The sequence below is a fragment of the Heterocephalus glaber genome, unplaced genomic scaffold (assembly GCF_053883595.1).
Source record: "Heterocephalus glaber isolate CG9 unplaced genomic scaffold, H.glaber_assembly_v1.0 deba00001060, whole genome shotgun sequence".
Taxonomy (NCBI): domain Eukaryota; kingdom Metazoa; phylum Chordata; class Mammalia; order Rodentia; family Bathyergidae; genus Heterocephalus; species Heterocephalus glaber.
Window position 1 is genome coordinate 1,135,361 of NW_028258185.1, and position 19,866 is coordinate 1,155,226.

General features: G+C 41.2%; 1 protein-coding gene across 5 annotated transcripts in view; it reads left to right on the forward strand.

Annotated features, from left to right (window-relative positions):
• The window catches only part of LOC101699947 (cyclic AMP-dependent transcription factor ATF-7), a 101,811-nt gene that overhangs the window by 64,930 nt on the left and 17,015 nt on the right, over window positions 1-19,866 (forward strand). For all 5 annotated transcript variants that reach the window (XR_001182827.3, XR_206384.3, XM_004872752.3 and 2 more), the window contains 6 exons: window positions 3,977-4,095; window positions 6,656-6,793; window positions 9,706-9,863; window positions 11,581-11,680; window positions 12,178-12,291; window positions 13,007-13,159. Coding sequence is in view for 3 of the 5 variants with exons in the window: in XM_004872752.3 (XP_004872809.1) it covers window positions 3,977-4,095; window positions 6,656-6,793; window positions 9,706-9,863; window positions 11,581-11,680; window positions 12,178-12,291; window positions 13,007-13,159 (782 nt within the window). In the remaining 2 variants the exon portion in view is untranslated. The remainder of the gene's footprint in view (window positions 1-3,976; window positions 4,096-6,655; window positions 6,794-9,705; window positions 9,864-11,580; window positions 11,681-12,177; window positions 12,292-13,006; window positions 13,160-19,866) is intronic.

Consider the following 19,866-nt stretch of genomic DNA (forward strand, 5'->3'; position numbering starts at 1 on the left):
TGGAATCTTTATGTCAGCAACTAATCTTACCTCTTTGTCCCTCAGACTATCTCCTGTCCTTTGTTATTAACTGATACCAGTATTCTAAGTCTTGAGTTGTATTATTCTTTTTTTTTTTTTGAGTTGTATTATTCTTTGTACAAAATCTCTCTGTTCTGTCCTTGTGTTAATCACCATTCTGTCACTGTAACAAATACTTGAGATGAATCAATTTAGAAAAAGCTTATTTTGGATCATAGTTTTGGAAATTTTAGTCCATGTTTGGTTAGCTCCATTGGTGGCTAGGCAGCACATCATGGCAGAGAGTGAGTGGTAGAGCAAAGCTACTTTCTCAAGGCTGAGTCACCAAAGAGAAAGAGCAGAGTCCCACAGTTCTTTCAAAGGAAGGTCCGTTCCCAAAGACCTAAACCTCCTACTGGGCCCAGCTCTTAAAGGATCACCACTTCCATAGTGCCAGGGGCTGAGAACCACTACTTCAATACCTGATCCTTTGGGAGAAGTTATCCCAACCCCATAGTATTTCTGTTCTTCCTGCTACCACTCTCTGCTTATATTCCTCCAAAGTCTCCTAGTTTCCTTCCTTGACTGTTCTCATTCTTTCTTATTTATTTATTTATTTATTTATTTATTTATTTATTTATTTATTTTTTGAGATAGGATCTCGCTATGCAAATCAGGCTGGCCTTGAGCTCACTATGTAGTCCAGACTGGCCACAAACTCATGACAATCTTCCTGCCTCAGTCCCCTGGTGCTGGAATTACAGGTGTGCACCACCACACCCAGCAACTGTTCTCATTCTAATCCTTTTTGCAGACTGGAAAAACTAATATTCAACCAGACTCACGCCTGTAATCGTAGCTACTCAGAAGACTGAGGCAGGAGGATTGCAAAATCAAGGCCAATCTGGGCAACTTAGCAAGTCCAAGTCTCAAAATAAATAAGAAAGGACTGGGGTATAGCTCACTATTACAGTACTTGCGTAGCATCCATGAGCCCCTGAATTCAACCTCCAGTGGGGGTGGGGGGCAGTCTTCCTTAAATTTTAATTTTGTGTTCATGATCTGTCATCATCTTCTTATTTTCTCTTACTTTAAAGCTGTTTATACCTTAATATCCAGGCTTTCCACAACCTTGTCTAATGGTACTCATCCAACTTTATATGTAAAGAGCTTATCTTTTGACCTAACATACCTTTTCCTCCTCATCCATATAGGTGAACATATCCTGCCTTTCTCCATACCTCAATGTACATTACTTCTCTCTCTCTCTTTTTTTTGGTACCAGGAATCAAACTCACAGCCTTGCACTTGCCAGGCAGGCGCTGTGTCATTGAGCTACATCCCCAACTCTACATTACTTCTCTTAGCCTCCAAATATTCTTTTCTCTCTACCATCTAAAGCCATTCAACTCCCATTTCTTGAAATCTTTCCTAACAACCCTGTCATTAATGTGCCTTTATTTAATTTCTGTAACAATTTTATTCTCCATTGCACATAGCACTTATTTTATACACTGTGATGTTGTCTATTTGTATTAGTTTTATTTCCTCAACTAAAAAGCATTCTCTTAATTTCTTTGGACAAGACCCATGTATTATATTTGGGCTATTCTCCTGTCTCTCCCTGGGATATACAGCCAAGTGTATGCGCATAAAACCAAAACATATACTGTATAAAGTATTCAATAAACACTGATTTTTTTTTTTAGGAATCATCAGAGCAGGCTTGGGGTTTTCTTATGTACTTTCAAACTGTTTGTTGAGGAACCGGAGCCCATTGAGGTTAGAGGCCATCTGGAAGGTGAGGAACTAGGTTTAGCACAGGATAGCCTTTAAAATAAATACCAGAAATGAGCCTGAGTAGCAGAGTATGGGGGAACTTGTATGAACCTGAGATCACTGGTCCAGACATCTTTCTGCTGGGCAGGAGATATAGCTCAGTAGTAGACAATTTGCCTAGTATGCTAGCATACCCAAGGCTCTGAGTTTAATCCACAGCAGCAAAAAAAGAAAAAAGAAAGAAGAAATCCTTCTACCCTCTCCCTGCCCTTAGCTGCCCCTCCTGTTCCACCTGAGTTGTGATGTAGTGTGTGCCCTTTCTGAAGCACTCCAAGCATAAAGGATGATACACTTCTACTACTCCAGAATGGAATAGTGGCTTTATCGTTAGCCAACCAAAGCTGCCTAAGAACCTTTTAAAACTATTTTGGGAGGTAGTGGTAACTTTTCTAAACATTCTGATTCAGAAGAGGTTTTGTTTAAGTTAAAAAAAAAAATTATGTTGTTTGCATGGAAAATCCCACTGGACTGTTTTATCATGCAAGAAGGACTGATTTTGACTGCAGTTCTCACTTCTTAAAATATAATTTAGGGCTGGGCATATAGTTCAGTGGTAGTGTATTTGCCTAGGGTTCAATCTCTGGCAAGGGCTGGGGCCTGGGTTTGATCCACAGATTTGATCTTCAGCACTTCAAATATATATTAAAAATGATCTACAATATATTAACTATTATATATTAATTATATATTACATGATTTAAGTAGTATTCTATCAGCCTAGTTGTTTGGGGTAGGAAATGAATCTCTGTAATAATTAAGAAAGAAAAATCAGGGGGTGGCAATTTAGCTCAGCGGCACCATGCCTGCCTCACAAGTGCAAGGTCCTGAGTTTGAACCCCAGTACCAAGAAAAAGAAAGGAAAATCATCATAATAGGGCACCAGCCATGGTGGCATACATCTCTGATCCCAGCACTCTGGAAGTAGAGGCAGGTGGATTACCTCAGATTTGAGGCCAGCCTGGGCTACATAGTGAGTTCAAGGCCAGCCTGAACTACATAGCAAGACACTGTCTCAAAAAACAACAACAAAAAAAGAGAGAATCAAGGAACAAGATTCAAGTGTAGAAAGGCAGAGTGGAGGGAGAAGCTCAAATTTTAAATTCACATTACTTGAAAAGTTCCCATGGATTACCAAGACTCTTTGTCTCCCTAAGCGCAGAGAGAGGCACTATGTTAAGGTAAAAGGTTTGCACAACCCCTGTGGGGATATTTTGGTCAGCAAGTCTAAATCCAAATACCCTCGTTTCCGGAATTTGCTCTGGGCCCAGGTCTCTGTGAATTGAGTCCTATTGTTTGCAGTTTCCTTTTCTAGCTCCTGGTATTGCTGTCATGTTCCCTAGCCCCTATATTTGCCTAGAATGCCTTCAGACAGTAATAGACCTATACCTCCATGACCACTAGAAATCAGGCACCGGAGATCGAACTCAGGACCTTGGGCTTTCGAGGCAGGCACTGGAACCACTGAGCTAAATCCCAGGCCCTGGGCACCATTTCTTATGGTAGCTTTAGCATATCTAACTCAACCATCTGGTTCTCAGTTTCTTTTTTTTTTTTTTTTTTTAATTTTGTTTGTTGAGACAGGGTCTCACTATGTAGTTCAGGCTGGCCTTGAACTCACAGCAGTCCTCCTGCCTTGGCTTCCCGAGTGCTGGGATTACAGTCTTGTGCCCCTACACCCAGCTTGGTCCTCAGTTTCTTCTCTTCATCAGATATTGACATCCATGTGCTTATTCCTACTCACTTCAGACCTAGCAGGGAGTAAGTTTAAAAAGAAAACATTGCTTAACTGTATACTACTTATAGAACTTATATAGTACTTATAGAAAACCCCAGCATAGGTGGTTTTCTTTTGTTTTGTTTGGGGACAGGGGCTGGTGAGTGCTGAGAGAAAGGTAGGTAACGGAGAGTCACACAACAAAACACTGTCCTGTCTTCCCCCTGCCAGCCTCAGGCAACACAGCACAGACACCCTCTGGTGGCCTAGCAACCAGCCTCCATCTGCTATAGCTCCTTAAAAGCAAATTTGTCCTAACACAGACCCCCTGTTTCCTTATAAAAATGCATTTTCTATGTACTCTCAAGTTTTAATTTCAGATCAAAACTAAAACAGAATTTTCTTGTCTTTTCATGTCTGCAGATCAAACTCCTACTCCGACTAGATTCCTCAAGAACTGTGAGGAGGTGGGGCTCTTCAATGAACTAGCGAGCTCCTTTGAGCATGAATTCAAGAAGGCTGCAGATGAAGATGAGAAAAAGGCAAGAAGTGGAACTTTTTTGTTTTTGAAGCAAAACCTTTAATTTTGATATACATTTTAGATACACATAATGATAACATTCATCACAGGGAATTTGTACCTATACATGGTATGTCTTGCTTCATTTTTTCCCATCCCCCTTGACCTCTCTTCCCCTCATTTACAAAAGCTTTGTTTCCATTTTTTCCTTCTATTCTCTTTTTTTCCTTGTCCCTTCTTTCCTTTCTCCCTCTGCCCTTCCTTGCTCCCCTTCTCATTTGAACATTTTCTTCCCATTTTCCAATATCTATTATACATTTTGGTCCTTATTTCCACTTGCAGTTTCTCACACTAGAGAAACAATGTGGTATTAATCACGTGTGTCTGATTTATCACAAGAAGTGGGACTTTTGCCATAAAAACCCCACATTGGTGGTACTTCAGACCTACATAATTTTTATTGTTTCTTGGGATAATTTAATTGTTTAAAACATAAAAATTGTGGCAGTGGTTCCATGGAGCCAGATAATACTAATCTTAGTCAAATATCTAGTTCTTTAGGGGACCTGGATGATGGATCAGCACAGTTCTGTCTTCACCAAAAATCAATCCTCCTGCTCTCCAATGTAGTATTATGTCAATAATCTGTTTCTGAAAAATGAGTTGGGCATTGTGGTGCATATCTGTAATCCCAGCTACTTGGGAGGCTGAGGCAGGAGGATCACAGGTTCAAGCCCAGCCTGGGGAATTTAGCAAGACTCTATCTCAAAAATAAAAACAAGGGCCGGGGATTTAGCTCAGTGGTTCCGGCGCCTGCCTCGAAAGCGCAAGGTCCCAAGTTCGATCCCCGGTACCAAAAAAATAAAAATAAATAAATAAAATAAAAACAGACAGTTCATTGGAAAACCTTGGGTTCAACCCCCTGTACCCCCCCCAATAAAAAAAAGGTTTAACCCTTTCCTACACTTTAGCTTGATTGACATCTCTGGAAGGCTAGTTCATAGCTGATGAGGCCTTTTCTCTATGGGTATCCCTTGGTGTTTCTTCCTGCCTGCCTAGGAGTGGTCTTTACCTCCTCTTAATGAGAAGCACAGACACAGTGCAATACTGTCTCCGGGAGTATTTAATGAGCCTGGAACTTTACTGAACCACAGCTTTTCTTTTTTTGCGTTTTGAGACAGGGTCTCATTGTATAGTTTATGGTGGCTTTGAACTCACTGTGTAGCCCAGGCTGGCCTCGGAATTCACATCAATCCTCCTGCCTCAGCCTCCTGAATGCTGGAATTATAGGCATGGCTCACTACACTGAACCACAGCTTTTCTAGATGGCCCTTGGAGATTTTAAATTTCTGGTTATATTTATAGAACCCTTTCCTTCCCACCTATCTCTGACTTTAGAGATTGCAAAATTAGCTAAATTGGGCCTAACATCTTAGCAATATTGAAAAAAATGAGGCAGAAATGAAACCATGTTTGCCATTGCCCTGCCTTATTAGCTTGCAGAAAAAGAACCGTTACTACCTTCTTTAATTGTAGTAGGCACCAGATTATCGTTAGTTTACTCAGCCGGCTACCCAAAAGGCTTCTAGCAAGGAAAGAGGTTGAAACAAACTCCTCTTTCACGAAGATGCCTAAGATATAGGAAGAATAGAACAAAGAATCCACTTTGTCATGAAACCAAACTGCAGTGCCAGCTCTCCTGTTGTGGTGTGGTGTCAGAGCAGTTACCTCAAATGGTTTACTGTTTCCTGAAAAGCCATTCACAGCTACACAGTTCTGTAAGGTGATCCTCCACTGCCAGGAAGATACTCTCTACTTACTGGCTTCTCCAGGCTTGCTCCAAAGACCAAGTTCTAATTTCTTCACCGATCAGATAATCAGCCTTTTCTTTCTCTGTTACCCCAAAACCCTATCTGTTTGAAACATCTACTCCTCAGCCCCAGATTTTAGGGTGAGATAATCATCAACCATGGTGAGTTCCCCAGAAAAGACCTTCTGTATCTTGTTTGCAGTACTTTAATAGCCAGTTTGTCTTCATTTGCTCTTGATAATTGGGTAATCTAGTCATTCTCTTTGGCAGAGAAAGTACTCAGTTCTGCAAGGTGATCTGCCACTGTAGGCAGCCCCCAGGAGAGCAGGTTGGGATTCAGCAGGCACTTGATTCAGGAATCTTTTTATTCCTGAACAAGATTATAATCAAAATATTTGTATGATATCTTTTTTGTCTGTTTTCAAGTCTTTATAATTAATTATCACCAGTGTTATCTTTATTTTATAGTTAGGGAAACAGAAACTCTTGGAAGAGAAAAGGATTTGGAGAGGGTTATACATAAACCATAGGGCACACATTTCTATGACTGCAGTTCAGTGCTTTGACCGAGGGCTGAATATCTTTTTTTGTTTTTTGGTACCAGGGATTGGACCTTGTGCTTGCAAGGCAGGTGGTGGAACCACTGAGTTAAATCCTTGGCCCAAGGGCTGAATATCTTAAAAGCATGTACCCTCGTCTTGTAACTAGGAAGATATAGGTTCAATCTGAAGGGAATCATGAGCTTAAACTCTGTTCATTCTCTTCCTTACAGGGAGCTGCTGGGCCCCTGGACATGTCTCTGCCTTCCACCCCAGACATTAAGATCAAAGAAGAGGAGCCAGTGGAAGTAGACTCATCTCCACCTGACAGTCCTGCCTCCAGCCCCTGCTCCCCACCACTGAAGGAGAAGGTAAAATTCTCTACAAGGAGTCGTCACAAATGTTAATTGATAGAGTGAGTTTTGATTCATAAATAGTGTAAGACATAGGAGGATTGATTGTATTTACTTGTTTGTTTTGACACAGTGTCTTGCTAAACTGCCTAGGTTGGGCTCAAATGTACAATCCTCTTGCCTCAGCCTCTCAGAGTGCTGGGATTATAAGCATGTTAAAGTTAAACTTTTTCTTTTACCCAGCAGTTCTAATTCTGAGTCCAAATAGAAGAGAAATTAGTGCATATGTGTACCAAAAGAAGTTTGTAAGAATGTTCATAGCAATTGTATTCATAAGAGCCAAAAACTAGAAACATTCCAAATGTCCATCAACCAAAGAATGAACAAATTGTGGGAGTCTGGGAGCATAACTCAGTGATAAAATACCTGCTTATTATGTGCAAGGACCAAGATTCAATCCCACCACGATGGATGGATGGATGCATGTGTATTTCTAAAATGGAATACAATATGACATTAAATAAGAATGAGGCTGGGTGTGGTGGTGTATGCCTATTATCCCAGGACTCTGGGAAGGCTGAGGCAGGAGGATTGCAAGTTTAAGCCCAGCCTGGGCAATTTAGCAAATTAGCAAGACTCTGTCTCAAGAAATAAAAAGGGCCGGGAAGGTACTTTAGTGTAAAGGACCTGGATTCAATCCCAAACAAAAACCAGTGAACTGGACTAGTGATGTAGCTCAGACCTAGAGCATTTGCCTACCATGTGTAAAGCCCTGTGTTAGATCCCCACCACTGCAGAAGGAAAGAGAAGGCGGGGGGGGGGGGGGGGGGTAAACTAATGATTACATAGCAATGTGATTAAATCTTACAAACATATTGAACAATAACAACAAAAAAGGCACAAAGTACATACTATATTATTCCATTTATATTAAGTTCAGGAAGATCAAAAGTATTTGATGGTAGAACCCTGAGCAGTGTGTGTACTAAATTAGGTGTGGTGGCACATGCTGCCACTAGTCCTAGCTACTTGAAATGCCAAGACAGAAAGATCACCTGAGCTCTGGAGTTCAGCAACTTGAGCGACAGCAAAACCCTCTCTCAGGGGAAGAAAAATGAAGGAAGGTCATGGAGCCTGGTGTAGTGGCATATGCCCGTAATCCCAGCACTCTGAAAGGCTGAGACAGGAAGCTGAAAGTTCAAGCCCAGCCTGGGCAATTTAGTAACGTAGTGAGACCCTGTTCCAAAAAATTTTTTAAAAGAGGGCCGGGGATTTAGCTCAGTGGTTTCGCCACCTGCTGCACAAGTGCAAGGACCTGAGTTCGATCCCCAGTACCCAAAAAAAAAAAAAAAAAAAAATTTTTTAAAAGAGAGGGAGGCGGCTGGAGATATATCTCAATGCAGTGGCCCTGGATTCAATCCCTAGTTTTCCTAGTTCTGTGAAAGAGGGGGAGAGGGAGAGAGGGAGAGGGAGGGGGAGCATGGACTGAGAAGGTACACAGGAGAACCTTCTGGAGTGCTGGAAATGGTCTCTATTCTGATTTTACATATGCAAAAAGTCCCTATTGTTGTAATAACTTTTAGATTAATACACTTACAGTTTGCATATTATACTTGAGTTAATAAGTGAAAAAGAAAAATTTATGTAAGTTAGACATTAATTTAGTAAACAGTCTTAGCGGGAAGTAACTCAAAGGGAGTATCTACTAGAGTAATCAGTAGGGTGCTCGCTTCGACAGCACATATACTACAGTAATCAGTAGGTTTCTGACTACTATTGTTTTCATTACTTTTTTGTTTTTGTTTTTGTTTTTTTTGTGGTTTTTTTTGGTAACGGGGATCAAACTCGGGTCCTTGCACTTGTGCAGCAGGCAGTGAAACCAACTGAGCTAAATCCCCAGCCCTGTTTTTATTACTTTTTAAATGAAATATTTTTAGAAATTTATTAAAGTATAGTACATATACAGAAAAGTACATACACAGCTTACTTAATTTTGACAAAGTGAATAGCCTTTTAGACTGAGAACCTAGATTTTAAAAATATCAGAACTTGGGCCGGGGATTTAGCTCAGTGGTTCCAGCACCTGCCTCGGAAGCACAAGGTCCCGAGTTCCATCCCCGGTACCAAAAAAAAAAAAAAAATCAGAACTTCAGAAGCCCCCTTAGATCTCCTTCCAGGGCCTACTGCTCTACCAGTGGTTATTAATTTTAACATCTATTGTGGATAGAACATCTGTATCTCATTTTCCCTCCAAATTTGGCTTGATAACTTGTCAGAACTACCTTTCCATAAACATTACAGCTTTCTCATCAGCAGCCAACTCCCAGAGACGGTCTGGGCTGTCTTTCAGGGCCAGTATGGCCATAGGCAGTTTAAGATGCTGACAAATTAAGAGGAAGAAGCACTTTGTTCATTGCAATTTGATTATTGCTCAAGCTTCCATAGGTCTTTTTTTGGAATATGCTTTATAGGAATATGCTTTATAGGAATATGCTTTATAACTGGGTTGCCTTATAACCAGTATAACTGTCTCTTCCCCTTGGAGGTCTGAGGACACCTGAGCATCAAGTTCAGAGGAAGAGTGTCTAGATCATGAAAAATTACAACAATCCCTCAAATTTAATGATACTGTAGTACATACTTCTCCAAAGATTTCAAATTATTTCCCACTTGTCATCTCATTTATGTAGCCATAATCCCTGAAAGGTAAATGGCTAAGAGATTTGAACTCAGCATTCCTACTGAATACATGGGTGAAGTATGGGCACAGGATCTCGATGGAACCAGGTCATGATTTATATAAGTGACTGTAATGTTTTTTCTAATAAGCTTGCAGTAAGTTTTACTAGCTACTGTATATATTTTCCTATAAATATATATTTTCCTAGCAGCCCTTAAAGTATTGTGATTTGTTGGTCTCTTCTCCTCAGGAGGTTGCCCCAAAGCCTGTTGTGATTTCCACTCCGACACCCACCATCATACGTCCTGGCTCCCTGCCTCTCCACTTAGGCTATGATCCACTTCATCCAACCCTTCCCTCCCCAACCTCTGTCATCACACAGGCTCCACCATCTAACAGGCAAATGGGGTAAGTAAAGAGAGCAGGGAGGAATAGTGAAGTCTGAATTTCTTTCAATTTTGTGAAATTATTTGATAAAATAAGAACTGTTTTTTTGAATACCCAAGGAGAATGAGTTAACTAAGATTGTTCCTCAAAATAAATATTTAAAAAATAATAATACATAAATAAATATTTAGAGCTAGGGATGTAAATCAATGATAGAACACTTGCCTAAGGGCCTGGGATTTAGTTCAGTGGCACCACGCCTACCTAACAAGCTCAAGGTCCTGAGTTCAATTCCCGTACTTTAAAAAAAAAAAGAACACTTGCCTAGCATGTGTGAGGCCCTGCGTTTGATCTGTACCACCACAAATAAATAAGTAAATAATTCCCCACAAACAGAATCTCCTTTACCTTTTTTAGTAGTTAAGCACATGCTTATTTGGGGATAATACATCTGTAATTTGGAGGTTTAATACTTCTTTAATCTAAAAAAGAAGAATCCAGGGCCGGGGATTTATCTTAGTGGTTTCACCACCTGCTGCGCAAGCACAAGGACCCAAGTTTGATCCCCAGTACCAAAAAATAAAAATAAAAAAATAAAAAAGAAGAATCTTTAAAACGTTTGGAAGTTCATCACAATGGTGGAGGTCACACAAGGAAGTGTATTTAGTTCTCAGCTTCCTTCCTTTGGAGAGAATGAAAGGCTAAACCCCTTAACTCAATCTTCTTTGTTTTTTGTTTGTTTTGTTTTTTTTGGGTACCAGGGATCAAACTCAGGTCCTTGAGCTTGTGTAGCAGGCGGCGAAACCACTGAGCTAAATCCCTGGCCCAACTCAATCTTCTTTGAATCTAGTGTTCCCCTCAGTCCCAAGTCAGGGTTCTTGGTCTTTGCTACCCCTAATTTTGTTTAAATTTCTTTCTTTCTCCTTTCTTTCTTTCTCTCTCTCTTTCTTTCTTTCTTTCTTTCCTCCCTCCCTCCCTTCCTTTCTTTCTTTCACAGTGCTAGGATCAAACTCAGGACAGATCAAACAAAAGCAGGCACAGTGCCACTGAGTAAATCCCTGGCCCCCTAATTTTGTTTATATATCTGTCTTTCCTCCTAGCATGATCCATACAAGTTTTCTGATGGGATGGCTTGAGATCCCAGGTACCCACAGGTTAAGAGGTTGTTATCAGGATTGAGCTTCTTAAAGCTTATTATTCTCTGGACCCACTAGGAAAATAAAAAAGAAACTTCTCTCTTGAACAGAAAAGCAAACTGTGGAAAAGAATAAGAGAAACTTATTTAGATTTGACCATTTTATGACATAATTCATCTTTGCAAAATGACAACTTTGTCTAGCTTCCCCTTGCCTAAGGCAAGATAAAACTTATACAGGCCAGTGGTAGGGAAGTTTAGTTAATTATTCTAAACCCTTAAGAAAATTACCCTTCTACTTGCTTAATTGGCAAGGTATAGAATTTTCCATGCTGGAAGTATAGCTCAGTGGTATAGTATCCTCCAGGCCCTGGGTTCAGACCCCAATACCACACACACACAAATAAAGAAGATTCATTTTGCCATTTCTTTCCATCTGTAAGTTAAGTACCATTCCTTGCTTTTCCCGTTTAAAGAGGGTGTCAAGACCTTACAATGCTGCTGTATGCCTTCCCTAACCAGAAAAGACTGGAAAATCTGTTCTAATTATAGGAGGAAGAGCCATAGGCAAAAGATCTGTATTTCACTTCATGTCTCCTGTAGGTCTCCCACTGGCTCCCTCCCTCTCGTCATGCATCTTGCTAATGGACAGACCATGCCTATGCTGCCAGGGCCTCCGGTACAGATGCCTTCTGTTATATCGGTGAGCTCTGTAGTTGGGGCAGCCAATCCTACCAACACACTAATTCCTCCTTTCCACCTGAATGGTCATAATCACAGAGGGACCCCAGGGAAATGTGGGCTCTGGTCTATATTAGTTGAGTATGGCAGCCTGCCCAAACTCTTCACTAATCTCTGGCAATCCAGCACTGTGGAACACTAGACAAAGACTCATCTGGACAATTGGCTCCTGGCCTAGGAATTGATCTTGCCAGCCTGGTGATTGGTTGATTTCACTTGGCAGATAGCATCCCTCAAATTGCCACCACTTTCCTCAAGATGTAACTGTACCCTTTCGCTGAGCAATTTACCTAGCACTGAAGGATTAGATTCCCTATCCTGTGGTGCTCCATGGGAAAAGTATTTCCCAAGCTGTCCCTGCAGCCCTTTGGGAAGGTTGTACAGAACAGGCCTAACATGCCAGTGCTTCTGAGACAATAGTATTGTATCTCCTGGGTTTCTGTCTTTCTCTTAATCCAGCTGGCCAGACCTGTGTCCATGGTACCCAACATTCCTGGTATCCCTGGCCCACCAGTGAACAGCAGTGGTTCAATTTCTCCCTCTGGCCACCCCGTGCCATCAGAAGCCAAGATGGTGAGTATATCTCAGCTTGGGGTAATGTTGGCCCTTCTGAAAGAAGTGATATCAGCCTAGGTTTTTTTTTTTTCTTTTTTGGTACTGGATATTGGACTTGGGACCTTGCACTTGCAAAGCAGGCAGCAGAACCACTGAGCTAAATCCCTGGCCCTCAGCCTAGATTTTTCAAGTGAGCTGAGCAAAGGAACCTTCTGGGGCTTGCAAAACTAAGGACACCCTGCTGTGGGATCTGGAAAAAAAAAGAGACCCTGATTCATGACTCTCATCTCCTCTCCCCACCTTAAGAGCCTGGTACATAGACCATGGCAGTGAAAAGAGGAAGCACAGATTGTTTGGAATGGAATACTTCCCATTTTCATTCCAGGGTGACAGATGGAGGGTGGGTGAGTGGGCAGGGGAGCTAGACAAGAGGTGAATAGCTACATAACCAGCATCTGGCCAGGCTCCAGGAGAGAGCTTTCATCTGGCCTCTTTTACTTCAACAACCCCTAGGCACCAACTGTGCCCAGGCTGATAGCCAGGGAACAGAGTAGGCATTTTAGGGGTCCAGGTGCATCTCACTGTCATTTTCTTTTAATTCCTCTGTTAAGGGAAAACTGGAATGTAAATTTTAACATTCTGTATGGTCAGTAATAGAATCTAAATCCATCCCTCTCATCCTTGATAGAATATGACCTTTGACAAGATAGTTTTTCTTACTCTTTCCCTGCAGAGACTGAAAGCTTCCCTCTCCCACCAAGTCTCCTCAATCAATGGTGGTTGTGGAATGGTGGTGGGCACTGCCAGCACTATGGTAACAGCCCGTCCAGAGCAAAGCCAGATCCTCATCCAACACCCTGATGCTCCATCTCCTGCCCAGCCACAGGTCAGTATGGCCCTTGGATGGGAGGAACCAGCTGTGATACTCTTATCCTTTATGTCCTGTCTCTTTTACAGGGGTCACAAAATTAGAGAAGAATGGATTTCAGCTTTCTGGGTATCTTCCTGCTACTTTGGTTCTTGTGACAGTTTGACTACAGCAAAACACATCCTTTTTTGGGGGGAGGGGGGTACCAGGGATCGAACTCAGGACCTTTTGCTTGCAAGGCAGGCAGCAGAACCACTGAGCTAAAATCCCCAGCCCCAAAACATCATTCTTCACCCATGTGTTAGATGCACACGCACATAGAGCTGTTGCAGAGGATACCTCTGATTTTGTTTCTTGGGTTTTTTTCAATATATGAATGCTAATGTGTTTGCATTTCAGAATCCTCTGAAATATAACAGGTCACATCAAGTCACACTGTGGATTAAGCAAAGAAGGTTCCCTTAGTTCCATCTATTAAGTCTTAGGAAAAAAATAATGACTTACCTGACGATTTTATTTAAAAAAACAAAACACCATGCCGTGGATTTAGCTAAGTGGCACTGCGCCTGCCTTGCAAGCACAAGGTCCTGAGTTCCATCCCCAGTACCAAAAAAAAAAAAACAAACCCCTCAATAACAATATACTAATACAATGTGATGTTACAGTATTAAGATGGCTCAGTAAGCCAATGGGGGTGGTACATGCCTGTAATCCTAGCACTGGGAGGCTGAGACAGGAGGGTCACAAGTTCAAGCCTAGTCTCAAAATAAAAAAAAAAGCAGGGAATACATCTCAGTGCAAAGGCCCTGGCTTCAACCCCCAGTATCCCCTCCCCCCAAAAAAGGTGCAAGTAAAAGAATAAGAAAACACAAAAAGTCTTCTCATTACCAAGTAAGTCACTTTAGCACAGAGAAGTAAAAACCTTCAAAAAGCCAGAGGAGGCCTGATTCTCTTCTCAAGGAGATCTCAATTTTAACAAGATTCTTTGGGAAACTGAGTAGTCATCAGTTTTCATAATAGTCTGCACTGGACAGGTGACAATGACCCGAGATTGGTTTCTGGAGTCACATTCTTTGCCCAGTCTCTCTTTTCCCCATGTCACCACCTGCTTCATCAGTTACCACCACATGTACAGACATTTCATGGCCATATGCTGCCTTAAAGCTTGGCCAACAATACAAGCTTTCATTTGAGTTTTCTTTTGTATTCCCCACCCCAAAGCCAGGCGGTCCAAGAGATGGTAAAGCAGTAGCCTCCTCCCTGAACTACACTGCTTTCCTGGGGAAAAAACATGGCTTCCTTTTTTTTTTTTTTTAAATGAAAACTCTTTATAGTAAAGATTCCCATCCCGACAAATGATGACATACCTTCCCCTTGAGCTGGGTGGGGTGGTCCATGCCTGGGATCCTAGCTATTCAGGAGACTAAACAGGATCACAAGTTTGAGACCAGCCTGGGCAATTTAGTGGGACCTGTTTCAAAATAAAAAAGGGCTGGAGACATAGTTCAGTGCAAAAGCCCTGTATTCATTTCCCAGTTAAAAAAATGAACAAAAAATCAAACCTCCTATACAAACTACAACAGTCCTCATTAGGGCCCAGGGATTTAGCTCCGTGGTTCTGCTACCTGCCTCACAAGTACAAGGTTCCAAGTTCAATTCCCAGTACCAAAAAAAAAAGTCCTCATTAAATTTTTTTTAAATATATACTTTATGGGCCAGGGATTGAGCTCACTGGTGCCATGCCTGTCTTGCAAGCACAAGGTGCTGAGTTTGATCTCTGGTACCAAAAGAAATGCACTTTTTAATACTATCTAGGTAATAACATTTCCTTTTCTGCATCTCCAGGTGAGCTGGCCACCCTTGTGAGTAGAGATGTGATGTTTTACTTGTTGCCTTTTTGGGGTTTTTTGTTTGTCTGGGGTTTTTTGGTATATTTTTTGGTATGGGGGATCGAACTCTGGTCCTTGTGCTTACGCAGCAGGCGGCGAAACCACTGAGCTAAATCCCAGGCACTTGTTGACTTTTTGGATTGTGTCAATTGGAAGAAAACACATTGTGTTACATTTTGCAGCCACCCTAGGTTGCTAAAGTATATTCTGTAGTAATTCTTTCAAAGAGGATACATGAAAAATAAACTTTCTAAATTCACCAATATAAAAAAAAGTTGAGGCCGGGGATTTAGCTCAGTGGTTCCACTGCCTGCCCTGCAAGCGCAAGGACCTGGATTTGATCCCCAGTACCACAAAAAAAAAAAAAAAAAATCATAAAATCTAGTAAACTGGTTCTTGAAAAAAAAAAAAAGTTGAGCCAGGGATTTAGCTCAGTGGTTTTGCCACCTGCTGCGCAAGCGCAAGGACCCAAGTTCGATCCCTGGTACCTAAAATAAATAAAATTAAATTTAAAAGTCTTTATTTTTCCCTCAAAATCAAATGTCAGTTTGGCTGGATACTAGATTTGAGGCTGGAAGCCCTTCTCCTGCAGGGCTCCTATTCTACTGCCCCACTGACTTCTAGCATCCATCATGCTGTGGAAGAAGTCTGCCATCAGCCAGATTCTTGTTCTTCTGTAGGTGATTTCTTTTTTCTTGAGAAGCCTTTAGGATTTTCTCTTTCTCACTGGGACTCCAGAATGTCACCAAGATGTATTTAGGAGTAAATCTTCTCTTGTCAGCTATGCTGGGGATTCAGTAAGCTCTGACAACCTCAAGACTCTGTTCCTTCCTTAGCTCTGAAGTTTTCTTCAGTTATTTCTTTAATTATCTCTTCTGTTCCATTCTCTTCAGTGTCTTTTTCTGGAACTTCTATCAAATGGATGGTGAAGCTTCTGCATCTATCCTCTCTTAACTTTTAGTTTTTCTTTATTTATTAGCTGCTTGGACGTTTGCATTATTTCCTTAGATACTTCTTCCATTTGGTTGTCTAGATTACTCATTCCTTCCTCATGTATACCTACCCTGCTATGTAGATCATCTACTGAATGTTTAATTTCCGAGACTTCTGGATGGTATTTCCTTATAGTCTCCTCTTGTATCTCTCTGAAAATGCTGATCACTCTTCTGAAGTTTTCTTCTGTTTCTTGGATAAACTCTTCTTCTTTGGATGTCAGCTCTTCTATTTGCAGGGTCTGTGTCTCTCTTTCTGTTTTTCCTAAAAACTTAGTGACTCCTGAAGGAGCACTCAGATTTTCACATGAACACTTTTCATGATCATCAGAACTTCTCTCTGTTGATTTTGAGAGAAAGGTCAAATAAGATTGGACAGCGTATCTCAATTCCTTGACCTCTGGAACCAGCTGTTTCCTCTTCTTCCTCAGTTTTGTGTACTTCCTGGGGTTTCACTAACTTTTCCTTCTTCCTAACTGAATAACTACAGGCAATTTCCTCACACAACACTGAGGCCTCTTCTCCCACTATGCTTGGATTTCCTTCTCCCTCCTGCTGCTGCTCCTCCTCTTTTTCCATTTCTGAGTTTTCTTCTTCCTCCTCCATCCCTAAGCTTTCTTTTCCCTTTTCCTCTATCTCTTCCTCCTCCATCCCTGAGTTTTCTTTCTCCTCCTTTTCCTCCTCCTCATCCCTTCAGGTTTCTTCTTCCCCCTGCTCCTTCTAAATCCCAGAGTTTTCTTCTCCCTCCCAGGCCATGAGGCCTCCTACTCCTCCATCTTGGGGCTTTCTTTCCTGTCCATTCTGAAGACCCTGAGCTCCTCCCCTTAGACTTAGCAACCTTAGCTCAAGACATCACTTTCTGGGCCTCCAGCTTCACATTTTAAGGCTTCTGGAGGTTTATCCCCTTTTCTTTGCACCCTATATTCTCTTCCTCCTTGATGGGAGTTTTCATTCTGTGGGAGAAATCTTTCAGCAAATATTTCATAAAAGCCTTTTGGCTGGTAGAGGTTCTGCAGGTCTGAAAATGTCTTTATTTCATCATCACATTTAAATGCTAATTCGACCTTGTATAGAAATTTAGAGTCAGGCTGAGCATGGTGGTATACTTCTGTAATCCCCGCACTTGGGAGGCTGAGGCAGAAGGATCGCTGCAAGTTTGAGGCCAGGCTGGGCTCCATAGTGAGTTCAAGGCCAGTCTGAGCTACATGGCAAGACCCTGGGGAGAGAGAGAGAGAGAGAGAGAAAGAAATTTAGGGTTAAAACCATTTTCCCCAAAAGTGCTAAAGATGCAATCCCATTGCTTGCTGACTTCCATTGTTGTTGACAAGTCTGCAGCCAGAGTTAGGAATGCCCCTTCATCTGTCAGTGGTTTTTCTTCTTTATTCTTCCAAGTTCTCAAGATTTTTTCTTTTCCCCATTTCTTTTACTGGCTCATGCTCTCCAATTCTCTCTGTCCTCTCTTTCTGGAACCTCTACCTGGACATTGCATTGTCTCTACTTCTCACCATTACTGCACAAGGCTCCTCCCATATTATTTTTTTACTTTATGATTCTGAGGTAATTTCTTACCCCAGGCCCCATTGTGATTTTTAGCTTTGTCTACTTTGCTACTCAGTTCATCTAGTTTTCTTTTAAAGGTCAGTCTTTCAGTATCCTCATGTATTTTGAGTTCTCTTCTATTTTCTCCACCAACTCTGTTTTTGGTAAAGCTACTTCTTTTACTTCCTGCTACTCCTTCCTATTAAATTTTTCACTTCAGATATTTTGATTTTTGCTTCTAAAATTACCCTTATATTATCTGTAAGGGTCTTCATCATCTCTTCAAACATGAGGTCCTGCTTTTCCTTCAAGAACTCAAACTTACAATGAGACCCTGTCTCAAAACACTAAAAAAAAATTAAATAAATAAATAAAAATTTAATTTTAAGCCAAGGTCTCACTAAGTTATTACATATTACATTGCCCAGGCTGGGCTTGAACTTCTGATCCTCTTGCCTCAGCAAGAGAACTGGGTATAGAGGCCTGCACCACCATGCCCAGCTATATTATGGGGGCGGTTTTTTGGTACCAGGGATTGAACTTGGGTTCTTGTGCTTGCAGGGCAGGCGGTGGAACCACTGAGCTAAATCCCCAGCCCAATATTATGTTTTCTAGTTGGTTATTCATGATGTAAAAGCTTATTTTTTTGTAGGATAACTTTGTATGCAGAAAACTTGCTGGTCTTATTGATTCTAATTGTTTGTCTCTAGATTCTCTTATTTTTTTCAATATAGGTGAGAATTTCTTTTGCAAGTAATAATATCTTTATCTAACATGATCTGTCACTTTCAATACAACTTATTTTTTGTCCTTACTTGATATAAAGCAGAAGGAATATAAAACTGTAAAGAAATGGAGACATTATAGATTCTTCTTATGCGATCTGTTACATACCCTCTCTACTATAGCCTGGAAGAATCCAGGATTCCAACACTCAGGAGGCTGAGGCAGAAGGATTACCATGAGTTCAAGGGCAGCCTGGGCTACATAGTGAGTTCAAGGCCAGCTTGAACTTCTTTTTGTTTTTTGTTTTTTGTTTTTGGTACTGGGGATCGAACTCAGGTCCTTGCGCTTGAGCAGCAGGCAGCGAAACCACTGAGCTAAATCCCCGGCCCCAGCTTAAACTTCATAGTGAGATCCTGTTTCCAAAAAAAAGGAAAGAATCCAGGAGATATTTTTTTGACTAAAGCGCTGAGAAACATCTTTATGAAATGAGTACCAATTTTTATATTGGTACATTTTAGATGTATATAGTAACATTCAGCATAGGGAATTTGTACCTGAATATGATATATCTTGCTTCTTCTTTTCTTTCCATTCACCTCCCTTCCCTTCAACCCCTCTTCCTCTTCTACCAGTTTTTAAAAGTAGAGCTACTGTTACTGTTCTTGGTCAATAAAAACCTTTTGTGGATACTCTAAGGTAAAATAAATAAATAAATAAAAACTCAAACTTGTTCCTGTCACCTGCTGATGAGTCATGTACTCAGAATCTTTGTACTTTGAATCTGGAGCCACTGCCTCTTCAGGCTTCATGGATGCTTTCCTTTCCCTCCAGGAGACTTTTTCCTGTTCCTTTGCCCATCTCACCAGCTTGGGTCGGACCCTGGATGTTGTAGCTGTGTTTTCAAAACTGGTTTTCTCTTCTTAAAGAGTAAATTTGTTCTTGCACACTGGGTAGACTCCAGAAATTCAAAATTTTAAAAGTCATTCACTCTGTTTCAGCTGGGGTAAGCCACCCTTGGCAGCAGGACACATCCACCCTGCAGGTGGCCCAGCACCAGGACTGCTGCACATGAGGCCTTCTGGTTAAATGAAGGAACAAGGAGCCAGTGACTTCCTTTCTAGTCATCACTGATTCCTTTTCTTCCACTCTACCCTTCTTTCTCTTGGCCTGTTCACTCATCTTCTCCTGCATGAGTTCCTGAGGTGCCTATGAGATAACAGGAACTTATTCCCTTTTCATTTTCCTTTTACAAGTGCTCTGTAAAATTAAAAAATAAAAAGGTGAAATTCTCAGATGAATTTTTGTAAATTTCTTTTTATTTTTTCCAGTTTTTGTTGTTGTTGTTCTTGGGTTTGTTTTATTTTGTTTTGGTTTCTGAGACAGGGTCTCGCTACTAGTATGTATTCTAGCCTGGCCTTGAACTCACTATGTATCCCAGGCTAGCCTCAAACTCACAGCCATCCTCCTGCCTTAGCCTCCTGAGTGCTAGGATTACAGGCATGTGCCACCACACCCTGCATGAATGTTTGTAAATTTCTTTTAAAAAGGGTCTTCCCTTAGTACAGTGTTCCCAGGTCAC